The sequence below is a fragment of the Emydura macquarii genome, unplaced genomic scaffold (genome assembly GCF_026122565.2).
Source record: "Emydura macquarii macquarii isolate MOO-44397 ecotype Brisbane River unplaced genomic scaffold, CSIRO-AGI_Emac_v2 contig_2897, whole genome shotgun sequence".
NCBI classification, from domain to species: Eukaryota; Metazoa; Chordata; order Testudines; family Chelidae; genus Emydura; species Emydura macquarii.
In genome coordinates, this window is record NW_027133034.1 from 40,580,828 (window position 1) to 40,606,813 (window position 25,986).

The 25,986-nt window shown below is 37.9% G+C and overlaps 1 protein-coding gene across 1 annotated transcript in view; it reads left to right on the forward strand.

Moving 5' to 3' along the window:
• The window catches only part of MEF2C (myocyte enhancer factor 2C), a 143,150-nt gene that overhangs the window by 103,600 nt on the left and 13,564 nt on the right, over nucleotides 1–25,986 (forward strand). The window contains exons 8-13 of the mRNA XM_067569123.1: nucleotides 2,951–3,137; nucleotides 4,382–4,429; nucleotides 22,478–22,650; nucleotides 23,896–23,919; nucleotides 24,859–24,988; nucleotides 25,582–25,717. Coding sequence (XP_067425224.1) covers nucleotides 2,951–3,137; nucleotides 4,382–4,429; nucleotides 22,478–22,650; nucleotides 23,896–23,919; nucleotides 24,859–24,988; nucleotides 25,582–25,717 — 698 coding nt within the window. The remainder of the gene's footprint in view (nucleotides 1–2,950; nucleotides 3,138–4,381; nucleotides 4,430–22,477; nucleotides 22,651–23,895; nucleotides 23,920–24,858; nucleotides 24,989–25,581; nucleotides 25,718–25,986) is intronic.

The following is a 25,986-nucleotide window of genomic DNA, read 5'->3' on the forward strand; positions in this document are numbered from 1 at the left end:
TTGAGGGGCTTACAGTCTAAAGACGCAAATAGACAAAGAGCAGGAGATGGAGATACAAGCAACTGAATCGAGCGAAGAATTGGCACTGCTTTCTTAATCATATTTCTCGTTGGGTGTTTATTATAATTGGGAGCAGAGGTAGGGATTAAGGAGGTAGGGAAAGGAAAAAAGCGGAAGAGGAATAGTCACTGCTCATTAGCTGCCTAGTCTCAATTAGCAGACAAGCATGGCAGAGGTGACGCAGACAGTATCCAAAATGATCCTCGGTGGGTGAAATTCTGACTCGTGGCACACATACAAGCCCCTAAGTGTTTCTTAGACCCTACAGAGCTGGAAAAATGAGCAGATTGACCCTGTAGGGGAATTGCCACACCTTCTAAGCATGCTGCTAGGAGAAGGGACTCCTAGTCAATCCATGAGGGCAAGCTGGAAGTATAGCTAATGGATCCACGTTGACATGGATTCAGTGGGCCAAAATATTTTGGAAAGGCAGCATCCATCAATCCGACACACAGGCTGAAATAGCAGTTGAAGAGGGGCTAGTCTTGCAGCCCAGTGACATGCCCCTGTGCTGGGAAGGGTGGATTCTATCCACACCTGAACCTACGGAGCTCCCTTCCCAAGTTGCTTTTCTTTGGGCTTTGTGCCAGGCAGGATGAATTTCACCCATTGTGTTTCTAAACATATCTGCATATTTATATACTGTTTTGAATTACCATGTATGTATGTGTTTCCAAGGAATTGGGCCTACAGTCATAACACACTCTGAGATCCTAATCTGTGTTACGTGCATTGCAAACTTTCTTTTGCAGGACAGATTCTGCATGTAGGCAAAATTTTGGTTGTTAACGTAACAATTCAGTTAGGGTGCTGCACACAGGGAAAGCTTGTGCCTAAAAGCGGTGAAGAGCACTCTAATGGTATTTTATCAGTTATAGTTTTCAATATATAATTATTTGTTCTCTCTCTTTTTTATTTATGGAATACAAGCTGTCTCATACAATTCAGGGTCTAGATATATAATGTAGTAAAACATACAATTTTGCTTCTTATCCACTAAACAAAAGGAGACAGACAATCCTCATAATAGTCCTCTCTTCCCCACAGACTTAAACCACCTTCTTCAACTAACTCTTCAGAAAATTGACTATTAATGACAACAGATTTCAGTTCTGGAGCAAAGGGGAAGTGAGTTCCAGAGTCGGGCTGTCCACTGAGAATGCCCTGCCAGCTAGCACTGGACACTTAATCTGGGCTCAGTTAGCTCCAATACCCCAGCTGACCTCAGCTGTCATGGCAGCATGTGGAGAGAGAGGCAGTCTTTTTAAAGCTAAGACCCAAACCACAGAGAGTGTTAGCAAAATTAACACCTTGAATTATACCTGGAGTCTGGAGGCACTCATGTAACATGTTCTTTGCATTCTGCCTTGAACTGAAATCTTGCTGTGCACTATTATTCACTTGCTGAATTTCAGTGGTAAGTGAAATAATTCCTATATATTTAGGGCTGAATTATACTTGCCCTTTGTGGGAAGACAAGGGCAAAGGGAGCGTAAGACAGCCATAATTTGACTGCTGCTCTAATGCGAAGCAGGGCATTTAGCTAGCGCTACCTGCAGAACTGAATAGCCTGCCCCAGAGGATGTACAGCTGGACGGGACATGGGCAAAGTGATGTCTTCCCTGTCCAGCACAACAGGATTGTTGCACTATGGACAACTCTCATCACAATGTCTCCAGGTTCCAGATCTGTATTGCTCGTCCCAAGCATTCCAAGATTATGGGTCAGGCCCCCCAACATCATGAAATTGGTTTATAACCCATGAGATTTTTTTAAAATAACAATGCGTTTGGGTTCCTTTTCGTTGCTTCTGATTTTTGAAACTTTAGGGTGTACTCAGGTCACATTTTCAAGTTTTTCTCTGAAACCAAGTGGGCAGAAAACTTGTTGGGTTTTTTTAAGAAACAAAAAGCTGAAACTCTCACATATTCACGTAATTGCAAAACATTGGGCTTCAAGAAAATAATCAAGAATAATGAGAAAATAATGAGAGTTGGCAAAACTACATTGTGCCTTTTAAAGGTTTAATAAATGCCTCTTGGCACCGCTGGTCAGGCACTCCACCTTCTCTCCTTCCTCATGCAGTTTAGTGTCATAAGAGGCATAAGTTAGCCCAGTTTGCTCCATTTAAAGAGATCCTTCAGGATGAAAATAACTGTATATGTACGAAAGGATGTTACTTTTAAATGAAGATAAAAGCATAATGAAAAGGCATCACAAAAAAGAACTGTCAGATAAGGATCCTGGATGTGTATATTTTACAGTATGCTTTGATATGTCCTTGGGGAACACTTTTTCTTTAAAGTCCATTCCAGACTAAGGAAAAAAAATTTTTAAAAGTAATTCAGTTGTTTGTGCCTTTAACATGATTGAGGATCATTCTGGTTGCTAAAGCAACCCATGTTGAAACTGAAGCTTTCTCTTCTGCATTCCACCCCTTCTCATTTTTCTCCATGAAATGAAGTCATCATAATCATGTATCTTTGATCTTACAGTCATCTGTGACACCAGATTAAGATATCACAAATGAACAATTATGACTTCACTGAAGGGAAGAGAAGGAAAATGAAGCCTAATGAAGTGGGGTTTTGTTTTAAACAAAAGTGAAAAAAAAAAACCTTCCAATACTCACAAAGGAGATGTACAAGCTGCAGGAAAGGAATTTTGCATCATGATTTGTAAAGCTATTTTTAAAAGCCTTTCTTAGTGCCTGAAACGTAGTTGGTAACTATGTTTTAAACTCTTCTCTTGATTCTTAGGGTTTGGGGTTTTTTTTAATGTTTTAACCACCAGTTACAAAATATTTGAACTAAATATAGAGTAACTGTACTTGAGGACTGTTGTGCTTCTGTACTATTCTTGTGTTTGTTTCCCTTTTTTGCTTGTACAGGCTGTTCCGCCACCCAACTTTGAGATGCCAGTTTCTATCCCAGTGTCCAACCACAACAGTTTGGTATACAGTAACCCAGTCAGCTCGCTGGGTAACCCCAATCTTTTGCCACTGGCCCACCCTTCTTTGCAGAGAAATAGCATGTCTCCTGGTGTGACACATCGGCCTCCAAGTGCAGGTAACACAGGTAGGCTCTGTTAAATCCCATTTCTTTCAGTGTTCTTTATTATCAGAATACCAGTGCATTGTCTGTCACTTTAAACTGTATTCAGAGAAGCAAGATTCTCTTTTACCAGTCATAACAGTTTGCCAAAAATTGCTGTGGAGAAAAAATCAAAGAAAAAGCCTAAGAGGTTTTTAACCCAGAATTAAAAAATAAAATAAAATAAAGCCCTGAAAATAATATTCTGTTAACATCTGACTATTGGCTAAGAATGAAGGAAATCAATAAAGGATGAAAGGCAGACAATTTGCTGTTACATAAAAAGGCAGCTCATCTGCTTGTTTCAAGCAAAAATCCATGACGCTATTTTCCACAAACTTGAAAAATTAAGTGTGATCAGAGCAAACCTATCTTGGAAAGTAAAATAGGCCTCTAATTACTTAAACAGCAGTAAAAAGGCTATAACATTTGTGATTTTATATGTATTCACAAGCTCATTGATTGGTAAATGGTAGGCCACCTCCAAGATGTAGTGTATAAACAAAAGGTTGCTTTCCATGCTGGTGGTGATTCAGGGTCACCTCTGAGCAGGATAAATGGGGATTAGGATCATTCACTCAGTCTGGCTGAAGCAACATCAGCCTTAAGCATTCTGAGTTCAAAGAACCATAAAAGGTCTCCACCCCTAGGAAAAAAGTAAATAAATAAATAAATAATCCACAGAGTGAATGTGTGTGAAAGGGTCAAGAATATTATAATCAACAATTACACAAATGGGTTACAATCAGTCTTTACCATGAATTTGTTTATAGAGCTACTTGCAATATGTCATTGCCTGGCACCAATCCGATGCAGAATTATCACCTTTGGTTTTTCTAATACAATTAACAATGGAATATTTTTTTTCCCCAAATAATCCAGTATAAATCAGAGCAAGTCCAATTTTTTTAAAATGTAAGTAATTCTTCTTAGACTGTGTCAGCTTGGAAAAAATTCTCCAAAGTGTCAGCTACTCCACATATTTTTATGTTTGCATGACATCATGACGCAAATATGTTAGCTGTTAAACCTTACAGAGGGCACTTTGCAGTTTTGGGGTTGTGGGCCTGATCTGATGCCCACAGAAGGCAATTAAAAGATGTCCATGAACTTCAGTTGGCATTGGAATGGGTCGTCTGAGAGAAAACATGTTTATATTGTTTTAAATGTTTGCCCTTTGTGGTTTATTTTAGCCATTATCTTTTTGACTATTCTATTTGAACCCTAAGGTGGCCTGATGGGTGGGGACCTCACAACCGGTGCTGGCACCAGTGCAGGTAAAGAGAAGAGCATTTTATGTTGTGTATTATACTTGTATAATATTGTTATGTATTATGCACCACAACAGATCGTTACCATAGGGAGTGGTCTTGAAATTACTTTATGCTTAGAATAAGATTTTCAAAAGAGCTCAGCAATGTCTTAGCTCTTCCAAGTCAATGGGAGTTCTACCATTAACGTCAATGGGAGCAAAATGGGACCAGCCTTGAGCACCTTGGAAAACCATACCCTTAATAGATTTCCATGTATAAGCTTTTCTTTTTAACCTAAAAGCCTTTCTGTAAAAATCTTTAGGCCCACTCATACAGCCCTTACTCAGCCAAATCTCTTGATAAAGTCAATGGGTGAAATTCTGATTCTATTGTAATCAACAGGAGTCTTGCCATTGATTTCAATGGGCCAGGATTTTGCCCAGTGAGTATTAACTTGAGTAAAGACTGCAGGATTGGATCTTTTATCAGCACTTAGACCTTGATTCAAAAAAGCACTTAAGCACATTTCATTTTAATCATTTGCTTAACTCCATCCCTATTCAGCAAAGCACTTCAGCATGTACTAAGTTAAGCACTTGCCATTTGTATTCATTTTGAACTACAAAAGTTACAATGAAACACCATTTAACGTTTAACATATTTAAGGTTAAACGTTTATTTAATTGCTTTGTGGTAAATCAAAAACTTAACAGATAAGGAATTTCCAAAAGACTTTGGGAGACCCAGGCATAGAAAAATATTGGCTCTTTACTCCCATTGACTTAAATTGGAGCTATGCCTGGTAAGGATTGCAATATCAGAGTGATATTGCTTTTATGTTGTAGGAACTGTTCCCTGGCTCAGTAAATGCTGCAGTATATTACCAGGATAATGATGCTGCATTATCACAAATGCAGATGACAAAATACTAGAATGTTTTTCAGGAAAAAGCTGAGCAGTAGAACATCCAGTGGAACGGTGTTAACTGCTGGCTGATAGGAGCTATATGGAATAGTGTGGAGATCCACTGTGTGTGTGTGTGTGTACCATAAACCAGAGGTAGCAATTACTGATATATATTTTGAAGTTAAACTCCCTTACACTGTATCATAAGTGTATTTATCCATAATAAATGTACCATTTTCCCCCCAACTCCTCCCAACTTGCCTCAGACCACTCCTTTTTCTTTTCTTTTTTTATTTTGTTGCATGCAGTTAAATCACAGTTCTTGTGTGCTGCATATGCTGTGAAATTGAAACTGCACAACCCAGTAGGCATTTTCAACTGGCACGGCAGCTTGGAGAGGTCAATTTGTATTACCTTATGACTACAGCATGCAGATCACAGGAACATATGGCTCTTAGCCATTAGCCTCTCCTCACAAAAGAAATGCTAGAAAATTACAAGTTTCTTAATTATCTATTCGTATTTTGCATAATGCAGCTAAAAAAGATTCATTTTGGTGGTGGTGTTTTCATCTCATACCCATTTTTGAACATTTACATGACTGCAGTTTCAGGCACCACAGCAATGAAACTAGGAGAGGAAGTTTGATTGCCCTATTAATGAGCTCCCTCTACTGGCCTGTTAAAACATGTCATGGGAGCACCATCATTAGTTTGCCTGTTCTTTTCACTCTTACCAAGGTGCTGGGAAGCAGAAAGGAGGGCAGTGTTTCTTTCTAAAAACGATTTGTGCCCACTAAAATGATCACTATTCTGAATGTCTAGTTGACTTTGGTGCTCATCAAAATCTACACATATTTACTGTCTAAAGAAAACATACATTAAAAAAGCATAGTTTCTTTACTTAGTGTATTGTGTATAATATTTTTCTTTTAAGTTAGATACAATAAAAAGGACAGAATGATCCGTTACTCGTAAAAAGAGAATATAGATTGCTTATTCTATTATTACACTCTTGGCTTTCAAGCAAGATACCTTTGGGCTGGTCAATTGATTTAATGCTTTGTAAGAGGGACATTACCAGGAATGCCTCATAAATATTTAATTATATGAGTAGTCTTTGTTCTTTATCCAGCAATAAGACCCAAAAACATCACTACAGATATGGGTTCTTCATGTCTTAAATGCAAAGCAGTAGGAGGGATTTGAGATAGGGCTGAAGGACGATGAGAGGTCATATATGGTTGAATCGTCTGCCTCAGTAGCATCATTCAACAATGCCACTATTTTGGAGAGCCTTCTTTCTCTTAAGGGTACAGAAGAATAAACATCAAAAGTTCTCTTTGTTCGGCATTTTTCATAAAAAACAGAAGCCCCAGTGTTTTTTTCCATTTGGAAGCTTAGAAGCTGATGGAATGATCATGTGGTTTAATTTGTTAGAGTTCGTATTTCTTGCCAAATTAGAACTTTACAAATTTGCATTTTTTCTGCACTGTCCAAAAATAGCATATATTCAAAATAATATATTCCTAGAAGAAGAGCTGAGTTGTTCAAGAGTTTCATTTCAATCACTACAAAATGAAACTTATTTTGATCGCCAACAGAAGGGCACCAGTTTCTGCATTACTTTAACAAATTATATGATAACTAGAAAATGGGAAACAGAAAAAGCTACTTAGGTTAGTTACATCCATATTTTGAAAACTATGTTATTTTGATGGTTTGGATTGTTGTGCATAATAACTCTTAAATCATCCACAGTTTTACCTTGGGAGTCAACCCAAGACATAAACTTAAGAAGGCTGACTACATTTGTATTATTCTCCACAATTAAATACTAATAGTGGTATTTTTAAACTAAAATCAAGATTATTTTAGGTTTGTTAGAATAAATTTATTCTTAGTCAGACTCTGATTGGACAGTTTATATCATGTGAGAGTAGCAACTGCCAACAAACTTAGCGTGAACTTCCCATTTAGTATAACTTCTAACTTATAAATGTATCAGTGTTATTGGTTCCTTTCTCTTAAACCAGAGACTTTTGAATGAAAGAAAAGAACAAGAACTACTGGGACCTAAACTACTATGTGTAGTAAAACCACTTTAGAGTTACACCCTTCTACCTAACCCCTAGCTACCATGAAAACCAAGTGGCATGCTACCTGTTTACATAGTAAAGTATGCAAAGTTGTTTTAATTTTTAGGGAGCACACTTAACCTTAAACATAAACCATTTAAGTTATGAGGAACTTGACAAGAAGCTAAAAATGAGTTCTATGTGTTTTTATTGCTGTACATTTTATTGATGAACTATAATTTCATGTGGTGGTTTAACATTGTTAAAAGCCTGAGAGAGGATGAAGATTTCAAATAATTGTTGACTGCTCTTTAAAAACTTAGTACTACAATTGGTTTTGGAGACCTCTCTTTGCCCATATGTTTTGATCTCCTGGTTTTCATTACCTCTAAAGTTGAATTATATTTGCATTTCACACTAGTATTGAGTCTTCACATAAGGAGCACATTGTTTTATGTTGTTCTTAATTTTTCCATTGGACATAGTTAGAAAAATATTGTGGGACAAGTTCTGCTCTCTTACGTTGGTGTGAATCTGGAATAAGTCCTCAGAAGCTCACAGAGTTACTTCAGGCTTACACCACTGTAAATAATAATGTAATAAGAGCAGAATTTGACTCTAAATCTTTAAATCCAGCCTGACAGTCTCCAGAGGAATAAGGTTAGCAGTATTTTTATTTAAACTGTTTTTTCTTCTCTTTCTTTTTTGTAATTTGTTTTTCTCTCATTCCTGTTTCCTCACTTTCTCCCTCTTAAAACCAGTATTAAAAGAAAAGGGACAATTCAAAAGTAATTAGCAATTTTGGGTGCCAAAACACCTTAATGGGGTCTGATTTACAGCTAGTACTGAGCTCTCATCCTCCATAAATCCCGTCTCTTTAGGATGACTCAAGTTGGGCACCCAGAAAAAACTAGTCATTTTTTAAATGTACTTTTCCTAGTATTTTTTAAAAGCCTAGTTCCATATTAATCCATGAATCGGCAGGCAGGCGAGTAGGGAGCACGTAATGAAGGATGTGGTAAAACCCCTCTGCTGAAAATTAAACACAACATATCAGTGGCTATCTCAGTTTTTGCCAGATTAGGTCTTGGATCTATCTCTCAACCAGTATCAGAACTCACTAGTGCTACACTATTGATTTTACTTCATCTAGTCACGTATTGACTGTGTATGAACAGATTATATATTTTGTTAGTATTTCATACCAAATAAAAATGCCTGTAGTAGTTATTTTTAATTTCTGAGCCTTGAAGCTGGAAGATTTCTAGACAGGACCTTCTAAAAAAAATGTAACTAAAACACAGATTGACCAAAAAAGAAGCAATGTGCCCAAATAAGCCTCTGAGCAGGAGAAAAAACAACCTGGCTGGAATTTTTGAAGGTGCCTAACTCCCTTAAGCTCCACTGAAAATCCAAACAGAAACAATCAACATAATGCTAAATGACACAGATTAAAAGGATTACACACAAATTCTTCATTCTTGCTCCACAGACATGCTTTGGTGTATGTCAATGGAAAAATATTTCCCAGGCCATAAGTGTGAAATATGTTAAATAAAGAAATGCATAAAAAAGTATTATTAACATAATCATTTATACTGCAATATATCTGGAGGCTCCCATCAGATAGGGATAGCACTGTGCTATTTGCTGTACAAATATATTATAAATTACAGTACCTGCCCCATAGAGTTTACAGTCTAAAAGAAAGAACATAAGAACGGCCATACTGGTTCAGACCAATGGTCCATCTAGTCCAGTAGCCTATCTCCAACAGTGACCAGTACCAGAGTTTCAGGGAGAGAGTGCAGAGCAGAGCAATTTTGAAGAGAACTATCTTTGCCTCCCTCTCCCAGCCTCTGGCAGAGGTTTAGGGTCGCCCCAAGCATGGGGTTGCATCTGTGAACATCTTGGCTAATAGCCATTGATGGACCTGTCCTCCATGAACTCATCTAGTTCTTTTGTGAATCCAGTTATACTTTTAGCCATCACAACATCCCTTGGCAATGAATTCCACAGGTTACTTGTGCATGTGAGAAAAAAGTATTTCCTCTTGTTTGTATGCTAACAGCATATTGGGCTGCATTAGTAAGAGCATTGCCAGCAGATAGAGGGAAGTGATTATTCCCCTCTATTTGGCACTGATGAGGCCACATTTGGAGTATTGTGTTCAGTTTTGCCTCTTCCCCCTCCTCCCTTCCCCCAACTACAGAAAGGATGTGGACAAATTGGAGAGAGTCCAGTGGAGGGCAACAAAAATGTTTAGGGGGTTGGAGCACATGACTTATGAAGAGAGCCTGAGGGATCTAGGCCTTTTTAGTTTGCAGAAGAGAAGAATGGGGGTGGGGGGGAATTTAATAGCAGCCTTTAACTATCTGAAAGGAGGTTCCAGGAAGGATGGACCTAGATTGTTCCCAGTGACAGTAGATGACAGTAGATGACAGAGCAATGGTCTCAAGTGGCAGTGGGGGAGATCTAGGTTGGATATTAGGAAAAACTTTTTCACTAGGAGAATGGTGAAGCACTGGAATGGGTTACCTAGGAAGGTGGTAGAATCTCCATCCTTAGAGGTTTTTAAGGTCTGACTTGACAAAGCCCTGACTGGGATGATTTAGTTGGGGTTAGTCCTGCTTTGATCAGTGGGTTAGACTAGATGACCTCCTGAAGTCCCTTCCAACCCTAATCTTCAATGTATTAAACCTGCTGCCTATTAATTTCATTGGGTGACCTCTGTTTTTTTGTGTTGTGTGAAAGGATAAATAACTCTCTATTCACTTTTTCCACACCATTCTTTATTTTATAGACCTTTCTCATTTCCACCCCTAATAGTCTCTTTTCTAAACCAAACAGCCCTAACCTTTTTATCTCTCTTTATATGGAAGCCATTTCATACCTTTGATCATCTTTAATGCCCTTCTCTGAACTATTTCCAGTTCCTTTTTGAGAGAGGGCGACCAGAACTAGACATAGTATTTCAGGTGTCGGTGCACAGTGGATTTATATAATGCCGTTATGTTATTTTTCTGTCTATTTTCTGTCCCTTTCCTTATAATTCCTAGCATTCTGTTATCCTTTTTGACTGCTCCTTCACACTGAGCTGAAGTTTTTAGAGAACTGTCCCTAATGACTTCAAGATCTCTTTCTTGAGTGGTAACAACTTATTTAGAATCTGTCTATATATAGTTTGGATTATTTTTCCCAAACTGCATTTCTTTGCATTTATCAATGTTGAATTTTTGAAAAACGTTCTGCTATTTTGTTGCTCGGTCACCCAGTTTTGGAAGACCCCTTTGTAACTCTTCAGTCAGCTTTGGACTAAACTATCTTGAAAAAGTTTGTATCATCACACTTTGCCATCTCACTATTCAGTTCCTTTTCCAAATAATTAATGAATATGTTGAACAGTACAGGTCCCAGGACAGATTCATGGGGATCCCACTGTTTACGTCTCTCCATTGTAAAAGCTGACTACTTATTGTTTCCTATCTTTTAACCAGTTACTGATATATGAGAGGACCTTTCCTGTTATCCCATGACTACTACTTAGTTTCCTTAAGAGCTTTTGTGAGGGACCTTGTCAAAGGCTTTTTGAAAATTCAGCTGTATTGTATCAACTGGATCACCCTTATCCACTTGCTTGTTGACATCCTCAAAGAATTCTAATAGATTGTTGAGGCATGATTACAAAGCCACTTTGACTCTTCTCCAGCAAATTCTGTATATATATGTGTCAAGCTTGCAATCATTCAGGATACAGTCCATCCATTTACCTAGATGCATGGTGGATCTTTGGTTAAGTTCAAGACCTTTTTACACCATAATTCATAGCTTTTGCAATATTGCCAACCTAACGCATTCAAGAATCATGAGTTGGGCCCCTAAGAATCATGAGATTATCTTAAAAACCATGAGATTTAAAAATAAATAAAATAAATAACTATTAGATTTTTTGTTATTTGCCTTCTGGGTTTTGAGCTTTTGTTCGTCATATTTTCATGTTTTTCTCACAACCAGGAGGGAAGGATAGAAACTTTAAAAAAAAAAAAAATTGACAGCTGAGATTCTCCCATTATCACCTGACTCCAGAAGCTGCGGCTTTAAGAAAAACACTAAATAGTGAGAGACTTCTGATAAAATCATGATAGTTGGCAGCACTGCCTAACAAGTATAACATAGTATACTAAAAATTTTGTTTCTCTCAGTGGCTGAAATTCATGCCTTTGCAGAGGGCCAGCAGAAGGCCTATGTACCATTTAAGTCTCATTTGTGCCCTGCGTGACTGAAATGGTGCATAGATCTGGTGCTGAGGTGATCTGCACCCAGTCAAATCTTTGGAAAGCAGATTTTCAAGAATGAAGGCTACAGTCCAGACACAAAATGTGGAATTACATGCTAACCAATAATTGCACACACAAGTGCTAATTGAGGTACACACACATAAACAGGTGCCTGCAAGCAACTCCATTTTTCTATGTAAAGCTCAATCTGTACTTTGTGAAAATGTGGCCCTTAATGGGTGTCCAACAGTTGCGTAAGTGTTAACAGAATGATCTTTTAGTTATTCTCTGTCTTATCCTCTCTCTAATTTACAGTGTCTCAATATTTGTATTTATAAAAAGATAGATTGAAAGGATAAATGACTGAGTCAATAATGAGAACACCCTCATATCTCTCCTAAGGAGAAAGCCCTAAGATCACAAGTAGTGAACAATTATCTGAGTCATACAAGCTGCAGTTCTCTGTAAGTAGGATTTTAAAGACAAGCATGATCAATTTCATTTTTATTTTTATGACAACCAATTAAAAATATTCTTTTTGAAAATCCATGCCCAAACAGTAACATGGAGTTATCGAGTAAAATCCTGGCCCCATTGAAGTCAATGGGAGTTTTGCAATTGACTTAGTGAGGCTAAGATTTCACCCATTATATTTTGGGTACATTTATTCTCAGAAGGTATCGTGCTGTCTTTTTCCACTGTGCAATTGGTGTCTTTGTTCAGCGAAAGAGAGAATATAAGGAAGTGTTGCAAATCAGCAAACATCTGGATTTCATGCTTACCCGAATACTGAAAGAGATAGTTGATGCCTCCTAGATCTTGGAATGCAGCTATGGGTTTGCTCCAGGAAGAGAAGCAAGAAATGCATTTAACCCCTTGGAGCTGGGAATACAGATTTTGCAGCACAGCAGCACTCAGAAGCTCCTGTCAAGACTGAGTTAATGTGCCTCTTGCCCATTAACTTTCAGCATGATTCACCAATTAAAGTATTCAGGCCATGGACTCCAATTGTCCATATCTCTTGCAAACTGATTTGTCCCCTGATAATAGCTGGAACTGTTGCTGAAAGTATCAGAGAAAAATCAGAGGAAACAAGGCAGGGTTTAGTAACTCTGCTTTAGTATTGCGTTTACAACTGCTTGCACAGAATGAATCTTAAAAATTTTATTTTATCGTTATGTAATATGTGCAAATTTACATCACACACTGCCCTTTTTGAGAAGATCTGTTTTAATAACATAGAAAGGATGGAGATGTGTGATTTGTGTTTCAAATATGCAGCCACCAATTTCTATGAACACGAGTTTGAAACCATGTGTTCTTCATTTCTCCAGCAGTTATGCGTGTAAAAAGAAATATGTAATTTAACAAACATACCACTTATCACTGTTTATGAAAAAGAAACAGTAACCGATAATTCTAAAATTTCCTTGGCACAAGCTAAAAGTTAAGTGTTCTTATTCTACAGTCATTTATATTTAGAGTTAATTCTTATCTTGAAACATTTTCCCTAAAATATATAGTGATATTTTTCCCCAAAAGGTCATTGATTTAGAACAGCTGATGAAGTAAATGAATTGACCTGTGTTTTACAAAAGGTTTTCAAGGAGTCAAGTGGGGATAAATACCAGAATAGTGTCTCCAGATTCAAAACACCTTTCCCTTAATATTTTCAAAAAGGGTTATATTTTCCAATAATGTGTTTTCCCCTATTATATATACTTGTTTGCTCTTTCTCGTGATTTAACACGCAAGGCAATTCACATGAAAAGAAGAGAAAATGTAGTTTATTTGCATACGAAGGGCTGGAGTGTGGCTGTCCATCTCTGAATGCCCAAGATGAGGAGATGAGCTAATCACATGCTTAACGTATGCATGAGCTTAATTGCTTCCTTGGACTCGGCATTAATTTCTAATGGGCATTGAGCAATCCAAATCCATGAAAATCTCAGTCCTAAAGTCAGATTTTGAAAAGAACTCAGGGCCAGATTTTCAAACGCTCAGCACCCACAATTGGAGCAGCTTTTCAAAAGAGCTTATCTCCCTTTTAAGCATCTAGGTAAGGGTCAGATTTTCAGAAGAGCTAAGCACCTAGCAGTTCCCCCTGGATCCTTATACACTGCAAAAAAAAAAAAAAAAAAAAGAGTGTCAGAGGCCAGGTTAACTGACTCAGGCTCAAGGGGCTTTGGCTGTGGAGCTAAAAATAGCAGTGGAGAAGTTCTTGCTCAAGATGGAGGCTGGGCTCTGAGACCTACCCCCTGCCTGAGTAAAAACATCTAGATTGCTATATTTAGCTATGCAGCCTGAGCCCAAGTCAAATTGACCTGGGCTCTGAGATTTGCTGCTGCAGGTCTTTTTTTTTTCTTTCTTTCTTTTTTTTTTTTTTTTAGTGTAGACATGTCCAATCTGACACTGAAGGCCCAATTTTCAGAAGAGCTGGCATGCTGGCTGAATAGGAGCTGAACTTTTTTGAAAATCCAGCGCTGCTTTTGTGTGCTGAGCTCCTTTAAAATTCTGGCCCCTCGTGTACAAGAATTAGGTGTATCTAGTGCTGGCTGTGGCATTAAGCTCCACAAAGGGAAGAATGACCAGTGAAGATGGAGCAACACATGCTGCACTATGTGTAAGGGCTTGTTCACACTTACCCAGAAATTCGGTGGCAGTGGATGGGACTTACGCAAACTACGCAGAGTAGTTTGCATAACTCCCGTCGACTGCTTCTGCGCGCTGTTCGCATTGCAACATTCCCGTCGGCTCAGCACTACGCTAGTTGAGGCGGTGGACTTATGCAGTCGACTCCCTCATCAATTGAGCAGGTCTCACTGACCACTCAATTGATCATGAAAGATTGATCTGGCGGCAGCGAATTTGCCGCCGCCAGTGTAAACATAGCCTAACTCTCACTTTGTTATCCATAACCCCAAAAGCATCCTGGCTATTTCAGCCATGGCAGGGCACTTCACCATGACCATGTGGCCCCTGCCACCCAACAAGGGATCTGGCTTTAAAAACTTGAAGAGCCCATAGTGTAAAACTACAGTTTTCTTATTCCCTGTGCTGTCCTAGTCTCCTTACACTACAAAATACTGCAAATATGAAGATCAGCATGTGATATTCTTAAGTGGTTTTGCTCGTTAATTAAAACGTAGTTGCTGAGTTGAGCAGGTGAAACTCCAGGCCAGGCAAGATAATGTGATATGTAAACCAAAGAAAGCAAAACAGTTTTGCTGAAGTGGAAAAATGTAAATCAATTCAATTAGAGGTAAAGAAATAGGAAATATAATGTTTTCCTGTGTGAGAGCAATATATTACTGAATTCCCTAAATCAGATGCCACTAAGGAATTACCAAACAATTTGAATTGTATGGATCAATGAACAGTTATGAGAACTGATGATAATACTAACAGCAAGTACGTTGGGGGGGAAAAAGTCAACACAAGGTTCATATTGTGTTCCTCCATTTCTGCATTTAGCTGGGTGGAGAGGGCAAAACTGGATTGAAATAACTAGTGTGCTCCCAGCATTCTTACTATTTATTATTTGAATTACTCTATTACTTAAGGGTCCAAATCATTGACTAGGAACATACTATGCACAGAACAAAAAGATAGTCCCTACCCTATAGGGCTTACAAACTATGTACAAGACAAGAGACAACAGATGGATACAGACAGACAGGGAGTGCAAGTACAAGGCCATTTAGATGCTGGTATAAATTAGAGTCCCCAAGACTTCTGTAACTTACGCTTTGGCTGCAAAGTTCCCCAAAGTTTGGCTGCAAAGTTCTGCCTGCCCATCTAGAATAGCCAAAGTATGCTTCTCTCCCTTCCCCTGGTACACCTTTATTCCAGAGGCTGGGAAGAGGGCTGACATGTGATTTGCTTTTCATGGAAATCATGATGTTCCCTGAAGAGCAGATTCTCCCCACCCACTTCCCTATTCCCCAGCCATTATATGTGTTGTCAATGTTGTGTGCTACTGGGCTGGTTTATCAAATGCATTGTTTTGCTTGGCACATTTCTTGTTAATTATGCTTTAAAATTATATTGTACCTATTTTCAGTGTCACATTGTTAGTAGATTCCTTGTCTATCCAAAGATTTGATCAGGACAGGCCTAGCCCTGTAGCGGCAGCGGTAGGAAACTGCATTGCTTTAGGTCCACTAGGCATGTGCCCTTCAGAGTGTTGGAAGGGGCATGTGGTGGAAGCAATTGCACCCTCCCACTTTGCATACCCTCAGTCACAGCTTCTTGCTAACTTGTTTACACTGCTCTCATCATCATAAGTATCTGCATAGCACAGCCCCTAAATCCATCCCTTTCCCTTATTCAGCAGAACTGCACTGCAGCTAGGACCCCGTACACCTACAGAGGGAAGGGGCAGGGATTTTGCATTAATGAATGTGGTATCTTTAAGCTGCGTCCCAGGGATATTAGATTATATCATATTATCACATCATACTGGCTTTTTTATCCCTAAATTTACAAAGTCACTTTTTAATGAATGGTTATTTTTTTTAAAATCTAAAAAATACAGAATTGTTGTGCTATTTTTCTCCGCTTTTCCAAAAAATATTTATCCCCCTACCCGTCTCCCACTTCAGCACAAAAGCAGCTGACATTTCATGATATGCCATAGAATACTTTTCATTCAAAGTCAGTAGATTTTAGATACCATATCCATCTTGATCTGTTCCCTGTAAGTCAGTAGAGAAGGTCCATTAGTGTAATAGTGTGGGAATGAGCAGGTACTTTAATGTAAAGATTTTCTTTTTCTGGAATAACGTCTTTCCACTTTGGTTTTCTTCTATTGCTTGCAGTTAGCCAAGGTAATGTACTGTGAAACGATTAGCAGATGCAACATGTGACTAAATACCTTCAGTCATTAGCTGCTTTAAAAATTATGTTGTAGGTGAGCAATAGCATGATTTCCTGACTTTTGTGCATTAGAATTAGTAACCATTTTGTTTTGGTAGTGAACTATAAGTTCTGTTCTGCCATCAGTACACATGAGTTAAAGGAAATAAGAATTATACACATGGACTGAGGAAAAGAGACATCTAACTTCTTAGAGGCCTATTCATTAGCATTTAATTACTCCTTATTCAGGAAAACTTCCTTTTGTAGTCAATGGAAGATTAGACTCAGTAAAGAATGTAGCATTCAGTGTAAAATTAGCAAGATTTCTGTTACTCTCGGTCTTCTCTTCTCACTTATTCTTTGTGTTTTATAAATTTCAAGGTAAAATATAGTATAGGTAGCTCTCTCTTTTATATAGCATCATTCTGAATTTCACATATATTTTCGGAGGTTTGCTGGTCACATGAAGCAAGGCAAAGCAAATGACTATACATATCTGTGTAAGGGCAGGGACTACCTATAAAATGGAATTTGTGTACTCTTCTCAGAATAATTGTGGAAAAGTAAGCCTGTTGGTGAATAGCAATGCTGGCAACTTGAAATTATTACAGATTTTCAAACTTGCCTCAAGAATTTGGACACTCTCTGTTCCAATTAAAATTAATGGGAACTGGGCATCCAAAGTTCCTAGACAGCTTTGAAAATCTTGGCCTACGTGACCAGTATTTCTCCTTTTTCTTTTTCTTCTTCTTCTTTTTGTTGTTGATTTATATATATTTTTATTTCCTTGCATTTGTAATTATGAAAAAAATGAAATGAAATTAATCAAAACCTTCAGAAATCTAGACAGGAATCACTGTCTAACTTGGTTAACTTTGGGCCTAAAATTCTTGACAGTGCCAATTAAGAATCAAACAATATGGGCCAAATCCTGCAGTCTTTACTGATGTGGCCTTAATATGAGTGAGGGATATAGCATCCAGTCTTAAATGCTGTTTACTGGCTTTTTAAGGGTGAAATTTTCAAAAGTATTTTGTATTGGTTTAACTTTGTTTGCTGAGCACTTGTGAAAATCCCTCTTAAAGTTCTTACAACATAGAAGTGTACAGTTAAAAATAATTAATATGAAATAATTGAGGAAATGTCTTTCATATAGTTCAAGTAATATCTTTCCTTCAGTGGACTAATGTTTTGTATTCATTATTACTGATTGACAAGCTCCTGCTACATAGAAATTTCTTTCTTGGATCTGACAGAGTTTAAAAGGTGATATATAAGGCTTAATCCTGCAATCGTTACATAAGCAATATTCCCTCAGAAGTTAGTGGGAGTTTTCTCAGGTGGATGAGCACAGGAACAGGAACTCCAAGAAAAGGAGTCTATACTCAGAAAGAATTTCTCTTTATATTGTGCAGTTAGTCCAAATGCAAAGTCTGGCATTGCATTTTAGTGGTGTTGCACTACTCTTCTATTTTACTTAGCTGTAAGCAATTTCCTTTTATGTGCAAAATCTTTTCACTCTTTAAAGTCAACAAAGCAAAAACAAACAAAAAACAGGAAAAAACAGTTTGTTCTTAAAGCTTCTGGAATTGAAAGTGCTGTAATTTTGCACGTTCTCACATAGGCCCTTTAAAACTTGTACATCTACTGTTTTTATTTTCACTTTGCATTAAAAATTATATCCATAATGTTTTAAAATGTTCTATTCCAGTGAAAATATGGCTTTTAACCAAATAAAAATGTAAAGTAAACTTGCTCTAAAATCCATCTGTTCTTCATTTTCTTATAATCTATAATCAGGAAATCCATTCATACATGACATATAATTTTTGTGCTTTCTAGTGGGTAGTGGAATGTGATGTTCTGCATACAGTCACATCTAAATTGATAATTCTCCAGGCGGAGTGTAATTTTAAAGTATAGGATGAAGAAAGGTTTAATCTGTATATTAGAAGGCTTATGCCGTTTTTTGCCTGTGAATGTAAATTAGACCATTCTCTGTGGTGTATTTCTCTGAAGGTGGGACAGCTGCCTCAGAGCAGGCCACAGCTTTGTGAGTAAGAAGGAGGATGCGGTTTAGAGAGCTGGTTTAAATGCAGGCTCTTCTTAGCTGTAAACCGCATGCATGTATTCATCATTGATTTTCAAATGATGGGTTCCTCTATCATTGGTTTAGAGTCCACAGTCTTACATTCCTGATTCCACATTATGCCAAAAGAAAAACAATTTGGTGGCTGGAAAGAGAAATGGTTATTATATGGCTCCAAAATGCTAGCTGGCATAATATGCCAAGAACAGCAAAAATCCACTGGTAAAGAGAAGATTGCAGTAGTTCTTAAAAATAATTTGATGTTCTAAAAACGTAAGAAATGTCATCACTGTTCAAAATATCAGTAGGTAAATACATACAAAAAAAATCTCACTGATGTTTTTGAATAGTATAATTTCTAAATGATGGGAAGATATTCCTGAAGCTAAATTCTTTTCATTAAATAAATCGCATTGGGATGATAAAAATCTTCTGTAGAAAACTATTTTGTTTTAAACATTTCTTTTCTCCAAAAATCACAAGCAGAAAAAATGTGCTATGTTACATGGCCTCTGCTGGAATATCTCAGAAATTTTATTGTAGATTTAAAAAACAAACAAACAAACAAAAACAACAGAATTTTTGTGAAACAGCTTCACTTTCCATATTGAACAAATGCTTGTCATATCATATTACAACACATTTCACAGGGTGGTTTTACTTCCTTATAACAAAATAGCTCCTATATGAAAACCAGTATCAGAGAACCTTGTCTATGCTTCAGCTTCATCTGTAGATCACTTCACCACACTTCTTAACAGTTTTTTAATGCTGCTGCTGCTTTTTTTTTCTTTTGCAATTACCAAGATAATTTTCTATTTGATAGTTTGTTTAAACCAGATCTCACGCGAGTAAAGCATTTGTTCTGTTTGTCAAACTGAACTTCAGCTTATGAAAAAAGCACTGTATAGCTTCTAGAAAAATACCATCTTTAAAATGTCCTCCTTTCAATTGCCATCTCTCTGATAACCCATAGCATTAATTAAGGCTAAAAATATAGCAAATACACATTCAAAATAATTGTTCATTAAAAAAACCTGTATGATACTAAATGGAAAATTCTTGTAAGTACTCTGTTATTTTAGTCTGAGTGTAAAATTCACTTTTTAATTAATACATATTTTGTCTTGCTACCTGTAGGATGCTGTTGGGAAAAGAAACAGCCAGCTTAACTGTTAACAAGACTTCTTAAATTTTAAATATATCCAAAGTAATTTTGTTGGTGCTTTAAAGTCTTTATCTTAATTTTCCACCAAGTATCCAGAAGAGCATTATAATTGATCTAATCGATAAATTTAGCCTTATGTGTTTGCAGATTAAAATTATGATTTAATATTCTTAATACTCAGGCACACTTTAATTACACAAATCAACAGGTTACATTACACCAAGAGGATTCATTATTTTATTTATTAGCATATCTAATGTGCACCCTACAAATTTAGCCTTCAACACACCCCTCTGAGGTACCAGGTACTCCATCTTATAGATGGAGAAACTGAGGCTCATAGAGTTAGGTGACTTGTCCATGATCACACAGGAAGTCGGAGTCAGTGCTAAGAACAGAACCCAAGTTTTCTAATTCCTAAGTCAGTGACTTGCCTACAAGCCCATACTCCCTCATTATTTTTTAGAATATGTATCTCAGTCTGCTAATTGTGAACTAAACATGAGCCCAGAATGAACTGTTTTGATTAATATTGGGGGAAGGGGGGTTGGTATTCATGTGTGAGAGTTTCCCCCGGTAGGCATCCTGTACTTCAGGGGCCTTGGAACTTGATTGGGAGTTTACAGTTGGGAAGATCCTGGGAGACTACAACTCCCATGATGCCTTGGGAAAAAGGAGAGAGACTCTTCCCCTTCCAGAGAGACAGGGAATAGCATGTGGGGGACTCCGTTTTTGGTGCTAGGGTGGAGCGCAGGAGGCTGGAAGCTGCTGGCTGACTGCTGCTGGCTACTGCCTGCTGCCAGAGTCCCAAAGCTGCTGCTGACTGCTGCTGGGGTCCCAAAGCTGCTGCTAAGAGCCTGCTGGAGCCTGATCGAGCAGGGAGCTTCGGAGGTTGGGCAAGCCAAGCCAGGGCAGGGACTGAGCCTGGAGCTGCCTGAGGTGGGCCTGCAGTGAAGGTGGTGTGAGTGCCTCCCCACCTGTTGTTTGGGGCAGGGCGTGTAAGGGAAGGGGTACTGCAGAGAGACTTTCACTGGGCCTGAGAAGAGGCAGAGGGAGAATCCTTTCAAGCAGGGCCAGGACTGCAGCCAGTTGGTTGGGCCAGCTCCAAACCTCCAGCGGGACAACTGGGCTGAACCGGAACACCGAACCCCCAGAGTGCTGTCTTCCTCAGATCTTCAAGCGCGCCCACGCAAGGAAGGGGTTAGGGCTCTGAACTCTTGGGGAGTGTACACTCTGCAGGTGGGGTAAACAGTGGCAGTGTAAATGCAAGTTTAGACAAGTTTCATTTGTTTTCAGACTATTTTTATTAATTGATTTATTCAGCTGCCCTGTGGATTTAACATAATAGTGATGTTTAGTTTCACTCTGTTATGCCATATTTCTTTAATTTGTTCAGTAAAGTTGTGTTAACTCTAATTTAAGTATATTGGATGTTTAGTTTGCATAAGTGCAATTGTTAAGTTAGACCTGTCTCAGATTATTATTATTATTATTATTATCAGACTAGGTTTAGTCCTGGAAGCTCCCAAGGCCCGCTATTAAGCTTGTGCAGGGGCCAGCCAGGTGGAGGCACCGCCAAGTTTAAATTCCTTTAAAAGTAAAGGGACTGCAGCAGGGGGGTGGATAGAGGATTCCCACCTATTCTACATCACCGCTGGGACACTCAGGATCTCCTTTGTTGTTAACAGTCTTAGGCGCCCTTGCACACAGGTGAGTGTTGCCAGCTCCCAAGTAACCCAGAAATAGAAGGGGGTTACACCCCCTCTGTCTGCATTATGGATTTTATATGATTTACCTCACTGGGGTTGTCCATTGGCTCTCTACCTCCCTTGGTCCCACAGAGCCAGAACTTGGAGAGCACATTACAAAGCCATCTCTTTTCCCAGGCTTTCTCTGCAGTGTGTGGGGAGGGGTGTTCATGAGTGAGAGGGGACGGTCTTCTCTTTGGTGGGATGGGAAGACAAATGCATTGCTATGCAAACACTAATATTATTTCAGTTATGGAGCAGAAACTGCTTCCAAATTAGCACAATACAAAGCATTTGTCAGGATTGTTACAAGGATTTCCAGAAGACAGAAGGAAAGATATCAAGGGTATTTTCCAAATAAGGACATGTTCCTTCTACCATTGAATTTATTGTTGACAAGATCAGGTCCTAAAAGTCAGGGGAAGAGAGTAGAAAAGCATTTAAGAGTCTTCCTATTCCTCCCCCGGCTTTTTCTGTAAATTATAGCCTTGCTATACTTGTTCTTTGTCTAAAAACAAAACAAAACCATGAACTGGAAAGGAGTGAGTCAGGCAAGTCACAATCGTCTTGTATTTGTCCGTGAAAGCCCAGCACCGTTTTCTGCATTTTTTTTCCAAGGGTAAGATTGTCTGATTTTTCCTAATTCTTCTTTGTAACAAAAGTTAGGTTTTGGCTGGTCTGAGTGCACAATGCTCTCCAATATATCAATAGTGTCAGTTAAGCACATTTTATTTCAATTTATCATTGAAATGTTCACTGCCATGAGAGAAGGAGTCTCAAAACCAATTGTTCCAAATATCACATGGGTTATATTTTCAAACATAGGCACTTATCCAGGGTAAGCTTTGTCAGTGTATGTACTGGGTTTTTTTTGGTAATGTCAAGCTTTAATTTTCAAGTACATGCTCCTCTTAACATTTTCTTCTGTTTGTTTTTTTTTTAAACAGGGAATGGGTATGGCAACCCCCGAAACTCACCAGGTCTGCTGGTCTCACCTGGCAACTTGAACAAGAATATGCAAGCAAAATCTCCGCCCCCAATGAATTTGGGAATGAACAACCGTAAACCGGATCTCCGAGTGCTTATTCCACCAGGCAGCAAAAATACAATGCCATCAGTGGTAATGCATTTCTTCTTTCCCTTCAAAATATGGCTGTTCCTCTGTGTAGATTCCCATTCACTTCCATGGGCTTTGGATCATGCCCTACATTCTGACACTGTGCAGTCCACTCTGGCTGTAGACTGTTTCAATGTCTATTTATATTGTTTTTATGAAGTCATTTTTACTTCCTCCCTTTTTGTATTCAGTTAGAAAAATGGTAACTGTTTTTGCACACTCTCAACTTCCTAGCACTCCTTCCTAGTGACTAGAGAATCCTTTCCTAGATTTGTTATAAGATTGAATTTAGTCCTATACACGGTCTGCAATTAACAACTTCAGTTTCGTTTCTACACAACCAGAGCCTCAGCAAATGACAGAATAACCAGAAACAAATGAGTTGGAAATCTGTGATGCTGGGAACAAGGGTCACATTTTATAATGATAAGAAACAGTCATTATTCCTTAGATATAGTAAGAAAAAGTGAAGCCTCTAACCTAGGAGCTATGCATCTCCTGTCTCTGTTAACAACGCTGAAGCAGAGGACTATGATATAAGGTTGAGTCATCAAGCATTTCATGTTAGTGTCTTTCCATTCCCTACAAAAGAGTAAATCTTTCATGAGCGATGTAACATTAAAATGGGGCTGATTAAAAAAGGATCCTGAAGGTGAATTGAAGTGATGCTGTAAACACATTTTTCCATTATGTAAAAGACAAGCTATTAAAACAACTTGCAAGTTGGCTACTTTAGTCTGATGCATTATAAATTAACTTTGAATATCAAACTAAACCGCCATAAATGTGATGCTCTCTTCTTAAAAGATAAGGAGTAATAAATACAGTCTCCTACGGGGCTACACTCAAGTAGACCAAGGCAGTGACAAGCTGTCTCCATCAAATGATTTATTCCAAGGACCTTAAAACTGATACTTTCCAAGGGATTCTTTGACTAGTCAGGTCTCTGGCAACCAGGTGCTGCTATACAATCTTTGCAGCCACTGGGGCTGGAGAAAAATAATAAATAGTGAGACAAAGACCTGTGCTGAAAACTGGATAGATTGTCTTCACAACTGAGAAAAACAGATCATTACGAGAATGAATTAATAAAGAATGGCTTTATGAAGTATTAGTTTTGTAGACAGTGTTCAAAAATTATTTAACCTGTTATGCTTATCAGATGAAGCTATTCATTGTGTTCGAAATCTGTCCACTGGTAAATATTTGCATTCACTAATTATTAAAACTCCTTTCCTATGCTCTCAGTCTGAGGATGTTGATCTTCTTTTGGTAAGTGGTAGTGCTGCTCATCCAAATAATTCAAAAACAGTTTTGTCTGCTTTTTACATGCAGTTAGTGATTGAAACAAAATTAAGCACTCCCAGTATTAATATGTAAAAAAAAGTAATTGTAATTTTCCTGTCGATTGTGATATATAACATAGGTGACCAGAGTAAAATGGTTACCAATATTCTTCAACTTGTGCACGTTAATAAAAAATAATCTTTTGAAAAGGAGGCTTATCTACTGTTAGTATTTTGCTGGCATGCTAAAAGTAGACTTTTTTTTTTTTTTTTTTTTTTTTGCAAGTGGCACAGCCTTATTAGTTTTTTTGGGGGGGTTAAGTGGTTCTCTGGACATTTTCTCCTTTTGCTCTTCGAATTTGAATTCTTTTGGTGCAATATGTGCATCGAAATATCCAGCACCAAGGAGTTAAAGACGAATATATTGCTGCTTTGCTAGCTAATATTTTTGAAGTTTGTTTTACTGTGAGAAAGAATGAAGTAGCCAGAGCACCATCTGCTGTTCAGAGTTTATTTATGTAGCACTGCAACAGTATTGCTTACTGAATTAAACATAAAATCCATTATTGCTGATTTTAATAAAATTTTTGCATTTGAATGAAGAGCAAAACAATGGAAGTTGAGTTTACATATTTCATCAGTTTTTCACGTGGTCTCTTTTCTACCTACAATAAAGCAATCTTATTTGTTACAAGTTTGGTTTCCTAGGAGATACTGATGTAATGGGTTACTATGGAGACAACTAGTCTCTTGAAGGATTGTAAATGATAGGGTTGGCAGAGTTCATAAAAGCCACATGTTAAATGATTAATTTAATGAAATCTGTATCAAGTTGTATCTCATGGACAAAATGTACCCTGAAATCCAATATGTTTAACTGATTTAAACCTGTTAATAATTTGTTTATTTTTACTTACTTTAAAAGAATCAGAGGATAAATAACTCCCAGTCTGCTCAGTCATTGGCTACCCCAGTGGTTTCCGTAGCAACTCCTACTTTGCCAGGGCAAGGGATGGGAGGATACCCATCAGCCATTTCAACAACATATGGTACTGGTAAGTATCGTGTAAGATATGCATAGTAGGGGAGAACAAGATACTGACATATGCAGTGGGTTAATAGTTATGAAATTCCTTTATGCATGTTGGACCAAAGTGAGGAATTCATATTCTGTATTATTTTAAGTGGTTAAAAGCCTCATTATATTACTGAGTCTATAAATGACTTGAGACATACAAGGATTCAAGAAGCAGCTGCTTTGTTATAATTGAAAACTGCTTTACAAAGCCTTTTCCCAGAGACTTTTGCTAAACGGTATAGCTTAAAAAAAGGCACTTCTTTGGTTCACCCAGCTAAACATTACAGAAAATCACGTCACACCAGTACTGCATAGAATAGATGGATATAAACATTGAGTGCCTTTTTGGAAGATACACTTTAGTCAAACACAAGCTGTTTGGCTCAATGCATGGATAACTGGGTGAAATTCTGCGGTTTGCATGATAGAGGAGGTCAGATTAGATGATCTAATGGTTCCTGCTGGCCTTAAAGACAGTGAATCTATGACTATTCATGCCTAACAATGACTATTTAATTTTTTTCCACTTAATTCTCATTTAGTTTTTGTCTTTTCTGTTTTCATATCTAGAATACTCACTGAGTAGTGCAGACTTATCATCTCTCTCTGGGTTTAACACAGCCAGTGCTCTTCATCTTGGTTCAGTAACTGGCTGGCAACAGCAACACCTACATAACATGCCACCATCTGCCCTCAGTCAATTGGGGTAAGCAATATTCCTTAGATTATCATATCATTTTACATAATGTTGTTTTGAGTGAGAAACAATGGCTTCCATTATCCAATTAATCCCAAATCATAAAATGAGATAGTGTATCGACAAAGGTCTACTATATGTAACAGCTCCACTTTCAAAATCCAAAACTTGAAAACTGGTATTGCATCAAAAGCTTGGCAGGTAGCTAAACTACAGTCTTCTGTTTCCTAGCACTTTCTCAGGACAGGTCTACACTGCCAGCAAAATTCAGCGGCAGT